Consider the following 10,630-nt stretch of genomic DNA (forward strand, 5'->3'; position numbering starts at 1 on the left):
AGTTTGTGATTTGGCTCTCGCTTGCGTGTAGTGGTTACATTGTTTTTTGTTTGCCTTCGCGATTCTTATTTTTCCCCCTTGCCTTTTGTGCAAGCGCTTTTTGTTATTCGTTTTTGTGCCCTCTGGTCCTTGTTTTGACCAGCACTTTATGTTACGACTTTGTCGGTGCGAATTTTTGTATATTAAACCCTTTTTTCTGCGGAGAACTTGCTTGGTGTCTGCACTTCCGGGATCCCAACCTTATTTCGGCTTGCCCGAACGTGACAGCCGCTGAGCGTGCCAGCACCGGCACAGCGTCGGTGCAGCCCCACTTGCGTTCACACGGCAGTTTCTGCAGCTGAGCAAAACGTCCTTCTCCTTCTGCTCGAGAGTGACCGCCCCCGAAAACGTAAATCAACGATGACTTCAATGACACTCAGAAAAGCAAACACGTAATGCGCCAAACAAAAAATCAAGAGAGAAAATCACAAAACAAATTCTATAGGCGGCGGGGGCTTGTGAACACACAACAAAGGAACAAACTACACAAGCACCTCCGAGACAGTCCAGTCTCCTACAAAAGGAAAGATGTTACCAGCAAAGTCTTGTGTCGTTATTAGACAAACACATACGGAAGTCCGACAGAGCACGAAAGTAACGCATTCTCGCCGTACGTAAACTCTTCACAAGCATTTGCTCTGGAGCAAATTTAACCCAGTTGCGTTCACACGTGCAAATTTACACCGCTGCTTCTTCGCAAACGAGCATTTGCTCTGGAGCAAATTTTTAAACCACCTCCCTGAGGTGGATCAAATTTGGTCCGGTGTAAGCTGTTTTCCGGGGCTACGCCGGGGATAATTTGCTCTACTGGCGCAGCACCGGAGCAAATCTTGCCGTGTGACCACCCCTTATGAGTGGTGGAAGAAGCAGAGTTCTCCCATCCTTATTCATCCATAGCAATTTGAGACACTTCTGACTCCATGTTTGGCAGCGGTGATTCACTCGCATGTCTCCGTAGACACGTCTAAGGGATTACGATGCTTAGTGTGGGACCACTCAAATTGCTACTCGCAGCCCTTTTTATTATCGTACTGGCCTCTCATTTACACTCAAATTCTTTACAAGGGTTTTTGCATAGCAGCAATCGGTACACCTGTTCTGCCTCTCTGTTCTGTCCTATTTAATATTCCTTGCTACCCTTCCTCACAGGGTGTAGCTCCAACTTCACTGTGCACATGTAATGTAGATGATATCGAACACTTTTGTAACAATATTGTTGACGGATGCAGGTTCCTGAATTGACATCCTCCTCCAATCCGCCAAATGCAGGTTAATATTGATTTTGCCTTGTGTTGATAAAAAACTATTTGCCAGTTTGTTCGTGATGCATGAGGCAATTGTGTCTGTCAGACATACCGAGAGTTGGGTATCGAGTGGCAAGAATTGATTGGAACCGGGACTAGCATTCCAATTCATGTGAAATCATTCGCATTTTAAATTTCCGGATCTTCATTTCGGTGTTTCGTTTGCCGACTTGATGATCAACGAAGAAGTGCGCACAGGCACGCATCGTGGCTTCACCTGACGCTCATCACAAATGCAGCTTAACTTTGCTCGTGAAGAGTCGCCTCAGTGCAACATTTACAGAAAGATTATCTTGTGCAAAGGGGGTTCAATGATGTGTACAAGCTAACGGAGTGCTGTATCTGATGAGCTTGGTGCACCCTCTCACTTCAAGGCTCAGTTCACAGTGCGCTGAATTTTGTGCCATAATCAGGTGAGTTAAACAATAAAATAATCTAACAAAAGTTGGGTTGAGTCAAAAGCAAATAACCACCTAACATTATGTACAGTATGTTCTGTACCAAGCAAGCTTATGTTGTCATCTGCAGTAATAGATACAACAACTCTTTACACAGCAATCACATTTTAAACACACACTGTACTTGCTGCTAATCTGAAGTGCGTTACCATCAAATAAAGCCACCCCCCCCCACCCCCTTCGCCAGCCCTAACTGAGATGCTCAACTCATTTTTCAACTTTGGCAAACAGATCTGCAGGTATATTTATGCATTTCATCAATTTTCACAAATAGAATCAGGAAACAAAAAAAATCAATGTTCACACACTATATTTTTTAAAATAAACCAATAGTGTTGTGTCCGAAAAACGTGAGGAGACGACTTACTTTTTCAACGGTTTTTATTCAACTGGCGTAACAGGTGTGAGTCGTCACTCAACTAACCACGGCTTTGCGACATTGCCGTAACGTCATGTAGCAATATTGTATACGGCCATATGGTACAAATAGTATATTTTTCAATCATTTCTATAAGTAAAAATACATAAAAACATGGTACCATGCGGCGCTGGGCTTCGGTCCAGTTAAACCAAGTGGGAATTATGGGCCTGGCTGTAAAGGTGAATTGTTATAGTGTGGACACCCCTATTAGAATCAAAATCAAAACATTTGTGACCAGAATTCAAACAAGAAACCCGAACCAGAACCAGAAGTTCAAATTCATATGGTCCACGCTATGTTTCATTATTGGTTATTTGTGCATCTGGCAGTGACTTCTACATTTCCAATAAATATTATGCCGTAATGCTACATAATGAATGTTTAATACGCCCACTGGCTGCGTGAGTGCCGGTATTCCACCCTCCAGTCCAGAGTGCAACAAGTGCAAGAAATGAACAGAGATAGTGTGAGAGAGCTAGTTGTTAAACTGTCATTGTTCTTTATTGTTCTTTGCACTGTTCTCTTTTCTCCGTGTCTCACCCCTCCCCTTCAATCTGTCCATAAATATCCTCGCTCATAACACCAATAAACACAAAGGGAGTATATATATCAAACTCCCCTGTTGCACAGCATAACTGTTCCTCCGTTAAAAAAAAAAAAAAAAGAATAAACAAAACAAAACCTCCTCCAATCAAAAAAGGCAGCTCAGGAGAAAGAAGCAGAGTGGACAACACACACACATGGACACGAACAACATGATGGAGCAACAATATGTAAGAATTTACTAATCCTTGTTAAAGATGCCAGCGCTCCATAGCATATGATCATCTTTATCCCGTTTATCCTGTTTTTGTGCGCTTGTGCTGTTTATTTTATTTTATTTTATTTTATTTTTGGTTAGCAGCTGACAGAAACAGAATTTCTCACACTTAATACCTGATTTTGGTCTGGCAAGAAAAGGAAAGTTATTTGGGCCGAGGCATTTATCTGCTCCAAAGGTTTCATGTGCACAAGTGACACAACGATGTGAGCATCAGACAGGCAGTTTTTAGAATTTCACTTCCGATATTAGTGACAGAGAAAAACTAATTAGGATTGTTTTGACGTGCATATGTGTGTGTGTGTGTGTGTGTGTGTGTGTGTGTGTGTGTGCATGTGTGTGTATGTGCATGTGTGTTCTTGATTATTTGTGACACGCAACAAATGCAACAAAGAATTGTCAAGGGCTGCAAATTTTTCTTTTTATTTGCAGGCTCTCATCTGGACTTACTTAGTGTTTGGACACATACGCACACATTCACACAAACACATGCACACTAAATCAAAACGTATCACAGTTTTTCTCTGTTTGCTTTGGTATCTACCAAGGCAAAGATCAGAATTGAAATTTTCAAATGTTTTTGTTCAATCCCCACATCAATGTCTCACTTGTACACACGAAAAGAGCAGTTTGTCTTTTTGTGTCAAGTTTTAAAGCCTTTGTTACACAGTCTAATTTTTCCAATGGTATCTTATGAAAATGTGTTTTAATGCGTCTCTATGGAAATGAAATTGAAATGAAAACCACACGTCTTTGTTGATCAAGTTGTCATATAGATCTTTCTGTCTCTCTCTCTCTCTCTCTCACTCTCTCTCTCTCTCTCTCTCTCTCTCTCTCTCTCTCTCTCTATATCCAGACTGACAATGGCGAACCAACCAGATATCGTGATCGAACCAACCAGATATCGTGATCATAGATAAAGGGCAGAGGAAAGCCCTTGTAGTGGATGTAGCGGTCCCAAGTGATGGAAACATCCAAAAGAAGGAACACGAGAAACTTGAGAAATACCAAGGGCTCAAAGAGGAGCTGGAGAGAGCCTGGGAGGTAAAGGTGACAGTCGTGCCTGTGGTGGGGCAGTGACCCCCAAACTAGATGAGTGGTTGCAACAGATCCATCATCGGACATCTCAGTCCAGAAATGTGCATTGCTGGGAACAGCAAGGATACTGCGCAGAACCCTCAAGCTTCCTGGGCTCTGGTAGAGGACCCGAGCTGAATGAGGAACGAACACCACCCGAGGGGTGAGATGAGGAGAAAAAAAATTATATATTGCATCTGGAAAGCATTTGGCCATTTGCAGCATTTTTACATGCACCGTTTTTGCTTTACTGTGTTTTTTTTTTTTTAGTTTGCATTTATGTGGGGGTGTTTTTTGCCCTTTTTTTGGCATTCTGCCTGTGTTTGCAGCAATTTGCAGCACATTGATCCTGTTGGCCACCCTATTAAAGAATACCAACAAAAAAAACACAACAATAATTGGTTAACTAAGAGTTATTACAGAAACCATGTTTTTGTAATTCACTTCAATGTAGAAGCATTTTTATTTAATTAATTGATGAAATAATCAAAACAACAATCAATTCTAAAAAAAATCAATTGTGACAGCTGTATTGTTTATTTTTATGATTATTATTACTTATTTTTTTTAGAGATGCCAAATGATTAAAATATGTAATCTAATTAAAAATGCAACCGTCATAATTAACTCAAATTCACAAAAAATTAATCGTGATTACTCACGCAGTTTTGATTGTTTCTGAATTTCCTTTTATATTTTTTGTCATATTTTTGCCCATTTTAATGCTCTCATCAACGTGGAATCATGAATCAGTTTTCTACGTGCAAAATGCAAATATTTACTGAATAACAATTTAGATTTTCAATTTTACAGGAACATTTTTCACTTGGAGCAGTTATTCACACATAATCTCTCACACAATATTACTGTCCATCAAGCCTATAGTGGATTTAAACCATGGTTGCATATTTTGTTTTTCTCAAGTTTGCTTTGAACACAGCAGTCAGGCTATGTTGATTCTGTTGGTCCTTCTTGCGCGGAATTCTCTCTTCGGTTTTGTGTAGACATAATTTCGGATGACTACACTTGGTTCGATGACAACACTGGAGACGTTTTATTTTTGCTAAGTCGCGACCACTGCACCGCTGAACTTTCATTGTCATGTCACCGCCTCAGAGCACCATCACTGTCAGACGAACACAGAGAGGTTCCACCCGCTTTATTTATATGGACACGGAACAATGTAACCTTCCACACAAAATAGTTCCAAACAAGTAACAATCGCGTCAGTGGCATACATCGTATTCGAAAAGTCTGCCTGCTCTTTATTCACCGGAGGCTCATCAACCTAGTCTCTTATTTCTCCCGAAACAGTGTCTTCTCCCGCTTGGTATACCTGAGCCTTCTCTGCTACGTACAATCTCTGTACACAGCTTGTAATGGAGGCTCTCGCTGGCAATCCGGAGCGGAGTCGATAGATTCTTGCTTGGCTCTCGACGAAGGCGGACGCTTTGCTTTCTGCGCTGTCCCCCACCCCACCCCACCCTTCCCTGCTCGCCACTCAGTCCTTGTACTGTCTTTTGTCTGACTTTTCCTAGTCTCCTGTCGTATTTTCATCCTAAAAACAAACATGGAATTGTTTGGCTGGTCTCTCAATGCCATCGACAACATTTTCTCGATGAGAAGAGCAGGCAGTGGGGAGCCTACTTGCCCCTCGGGGACTTTTGCTGCTGGGTACACCCTAGATCCGTGGAGGAAGCGGAGAATGGTGTGCCTGTCAACACTGTCCGTTGAGGATTTGGATGACATCTACATTTTCGGCCTTCCGATAACAGGTATGCTGCTGTTTGGTGTGAGCAGTTTCCTGATCTATCGAAAATTCAACCGACGGGAGCGGCTCTATTGGACGAGGCTGCCGCGTTATGCCATCTAAGGATGGCATAACGCGGATGTCCAACACTCTGACTCAGACTGTGCTCAACCACAAACTGTTGCGGGTTTCACAGCAGGATGGTCAAGAACTTGGAGAAACTGGAATCCGTGCTCAAATCTTGACTGAAATCACAAATTTGGCTGATCGACGCCACTAAAGTAGGGATGTGAATCTCAGCACTGAGGACGATTCGATACACATCTCGATCCACTGCCAGCGATGCGATACTTAAACGGTACATGGAATATTCTGGCGATACGATGCGATACGTTTCACCGTCGTCACGATGTGATACGATTCGATACACATTAAGTTCAAATCAATGCGATCCGATACGATACAATGCAATTTGTTGCGATATTGCGCAATTAAACATGATGCAAATAAGCAAAGAAAAAAAGCTTTTAAAAAGATGGAATTCAGTATGGTATTACAAAAAGGATACCACTTTATTCCTTATAAACAGTAGAACTTGTAAAACAACTTATTTAAGCCCTTTCACAATTGGGTTTTGTGCAAAGAAAATGTAAACAATTTGGCACCTGAGACTCACAGCTGTTGCTATAGTGTAAACACAAACAGACTATTCTCACTGACTGTCTTATATGAAATATATATATATATATATATATATATATATATATATATATATATATATATATATATATATATATATATATATATATATATATATATATATATATATATATATATATATATATATATATATATATATATATATATATATATATATATATATATATATATATATATGAATCTATAGTGCAAGATGTCCACCCATCCACTGTAAGTACAACTCTTTGCACACTGTTCAGCGACACAGTAATCTCACTTCTCACTTTGTTGTACACATCGGGAATATGTTTGTAAGTGAACACAGACCTGTCTGGTATTTTATACCTGGGTTCCAAAACCTGCACGAGCTGTCTGAAACCCTCGTTGTCCACCACGCTAAGGCTTGAGGTCTTTGCATATGAAATAAGCAGTGGCCTTAGTTATAGCCATTGCGCGGTCACAGTGAGTTGCAAGGGGACTCCCAAAATAAGAGGCAATTTTTTTCTGATCCTGACCTGGTTTACCAAGAGTTTCTCCGGTGTCCGACGAGGAACTGGGCAGGGAAGCGGGGGAGCGGGAGGGAAACTTGTCGGTGATCTGGTGCCATCGTTTTAAGTGGGTCTGCATATTTGTGGTGCTGCCGTTGTATGGCTTCTTAGTGCGACATTCCTTGCAAATTACGGAGATTTTATCAAGCTTTCCGTCTTTCTTTTCGAAGCCGTAGTATTTCCAAACATAAGATTTGAATGTTGCGGCTGCATTCAATATAGTAGTTTCCTTGCTGCTGCTTGCGCTAACTTCCATAATGTTTCGCTAGTTGTGTACTGGACTGTATGTGACGCACGGCTACCGTCCGTATTCAACACAAAATGCAAAGCAATGATGGTGCATTCATTGCACCTAGGAAAGGGCACATATGTGACATTTAACATGAATAAAACGTCGCTTAAATCGGATTTTACCGATACCCATCAATGCATCGTGATGAATCGCGATATCACCCGTCAATCGCATCGTACCCAGTGAATGAGCCGATGCACTCGGATCGTGCACGTGCGCATCGATGTATCGATTAATATCAATTATTTTCCACACCCTTACACTAAAGAGACATAAGCCACGGACTCAAGGCTGTCTTAAATTCTTGGGCAGCCTGCTACCAAAACATCTGCTATCTCGACCTTCCCCTAATGAAAATATGCACGGAAGCTATTCCCCCACCATTACCCCCTCCCTCATACATTCCCTTGATTCACCGTCTTCATTGTTTATGTCTTGTGACCAGTTGTAACTGTACGGAAGAGGATTAGGGCCAATGAAGAAAGAAAAAATAAGGTTGGCAAGATTCTGACTTTAAAGTGAGAATTATGACTTTAAAGTGAGAATTCTGACATTAATCTCAGAATTCTGACTTTAATCTCAGAATTCTGACTTTAAAGTTAGAATTCTGAGATTAAAGTCAGAATCTTGCCAACCTTATTTTTTCTTTCTTCATTGGCCATAATCCTCTTCCGTATAACTGTCATATGCTTGTGCAGGAGGTTTTTTTTTTGCCTCACTCAAATTATCCTCAAAATGAGGGTAGTTCGAGCGTGGGTTTTTTTTTCTCCCTCTCTCCCTCCCCTGTAGTTTCTTCCTGACCTTCGGGTTGAGCGAACGCTGGAGCGTTTTGGCTGCCGCTGCTCAACCCGTATTGTTTTGTGTTTTTTGTTATTGTAAAGTGTCCTTAAGTGTCTTGAAAGGCGCTAAATAGATAAAATGTATTATTATTATTATTATTAGATGCAATGCATTTCTCGATGCTATGCATTTCTCGATAAGAAGAGCAGGCAGTGGGGAGCCTACTTGCCCCTCGGGGACTTTTTCTGCTGGGTACACCGTAGATCCTTGGATGCGAATGATTTAAGTTTGAGTTTTGACACGATATTTCTACTCTATAACAATGGCTTTTCTGTAAATAAACATACATTAAATAAAGGTAACTCCAAGTCATCCGCTCCATTGATTTTATTTCAAAACCAATTCAGCGTTACTAATTCCAAAATGTAATAACTACATCGACATCCGAACATTCTCTTTAGCAAGACAAATGGACCTTGTTCGCAGATCAACTGTTTCTTTTTAGGCATCAACAAACCCTTCTTGAAAAGTGCTTAATTTATCTAAAATATATCTCAACGCTCTACACGTTTGACTGCTCTCCGACTCTTGTTAGCGGTCCAGTTTGCGGCTATTTAAAAAATATATTTTTCATATATTGGACGCACTGGATTATAAGGCGCAATTTACAATGGATCCGATAGGTGTCACTACGCTCCTTCCGTTCGACTCGCGAGGCGGTCACGAACGCCTCAGAAAAGGGTAAATTCACATTACTTCAATGAAACTACTTGACAATAAAGCATCAAAACAGAAAAATCAAACAAGGAAATCACAAAATAAATTCTATAGCCTCCCTTGGCATTTCCTTAAGCGCAGCTCCAACAGAACGATCAGATGTCAGAAACATGTAGGAGACTAGACTGTCTCAGAAGTGTTTGTTATTTATTCCTTTGTTGTGTATTCACAAATGAGGAAATCACAAAATAAATTCTGTAGTGGTGCTCCAGAATAATATCCTCGCTTGATTTTCTCTTTTCAATTTTCGTAGTTTCATTGAAGGAATCACTAATATAGGTTTTTCGGAGGCGGTCATGAACGGCTCACGAGTCGAACGGAAGAAAAGAAGGCACAGAGACGGACAAAGACGTACCCGTATTTGTTGAGACGGTGAAAACCATTAATAAAGTGTGCGTTTTGAAAAAAACAACCCCAGAGCTCTCCTTTATTCGGAGCTGCAACAAGAACTTATTCAATAAACCAGCGACACAGTTCACTGAACCAACAGCAAGTTATAACATTGTAAGCATATCACCAGCAAGGAGCCATTTTGAGTTCTACGTATTACCGTAATGACCATTCACAAGGCGCACTGGATTTTAAGGCGCACTGTGAGCTTTTAAGAAAACAGAAGACTTTTCAGTGTGCCTTTTACATATAGATATAAAATACGGTACATGGAGATGATATGCATATATATGAGGCTCACAAATTAGCTGGAGTCTGTCACAGGTGACTTTAGGCAAGAGGTAGGTTATACTCTGGAGTCATCGCTAGCCACTCATCAGGCACATATAGAGAAACAGCCATTCACATTGACATTCAAAGCTCAAGACAGCTCAAGAGTATTCACCTAAAATATGAAGCATTTTTGGAATGTTTGTTGAAGCTGGAGTTCCTGAAGAAAACCAATGCAAGTATGGGAAAGATATGAAAACTGTACAAAGAGCCACAGCCCAGATTCAAACCCCAACCTTATAATTGTTAGGCAGATGTGCTAACCATGCAACCATCGTGCCTCACCTACTGAGTATTCAATATTTGCCATGGTGCATATGAATGTATGCATTTTCTTTCTGCTTACCAGGGGCAGCATGGCAGAGGCACTCGGGGACACCTGCCCTCTGTAGTAGTTGTGGAGCTCCACCAGCAGCTCTTCCTCTTCACCGAGGAGGCTCCAGGCTCCAGGAGCCAGCAACGTGCTCAGCAGCAGCCAAGCCCACAGAGGAGCACCTGAGCCCTTGGAAAAATTGCACACGCGCCCCCTCCTCACTGGCACCTGACTGACCTTCTGTAGCTGTAATGTGACCTGCAGTTGCATGTTGGGAAACAGAGTCCTGGGAGTGTTGGAGGAGGGTACGTCCAGAGGTGTCTTTGTGTGCGCGCTGTGTGCGTGTGTGTGCGTGCTATCGTCTCCAAGGTGCAGATGTGTGATTTGATCGCCCCCACAGCAGCTTTAAGCGCAAGGGTCCTTCCCACAGGCACACACACACATATTGCATCCTCCTCTTCCTCCTCCATGAACCCTCCCTCTTCCATCAACTGAACATCAGTCGCAACATGCCATGCAGAATTTACAAAAAAACAATTTAGCGCGATATTTAAGTAACTGTGTGATTACTCACAGCAATGCGGCATCCTACATTCAAATTATTTCATGTCATCTGCAGCAGTGTGTAGTGT

At 41.5% G+C, this 10,630-nt stretch overlaps 1 protein-coding gene across 1 annotated transcript in view; it reads right to left on the reverse strand.

The window, feature by feature from the left end:
- LOC127596385 (peptidase inhibitor 16-like) overlaps window positions 1-10,417 on the reverse strand; it is a 35,914-nt gene extending 25,497 nt beyond the window's left edge. The window contains exon 1 of the mRNA XM_052058812.1: window positions 10,032-10,417. Within this exon, the coding sequence (XP_051914772.1) occupies window positions 10,032-10,268 (237 nt within the window). The 5' untranslated portion in view covers window positions 10,269-10,417. The remainder of the gene's footprint in view (window positions 1-10,031) is intronic.
- Window positions 10,418-10,630: the final 213 nt, after the last annotated feature.

This window comes from Hippocampus zosterae, chromosome 2 (assembly GCF_025434085.1).
Source record: "Hippocampus zosterae strain Florida chromosome 2, ASM2543408v3, whole genome shotgun sequence".
In the NCBI taxonomy this organism is placed as follows: domain Eukaryota; kingdom Metazoa; phylum Chordata; class Actinopteri; order Syngnathiformes; family Syngnathidae; genus Hippocampus; species Hippocampus zosterae.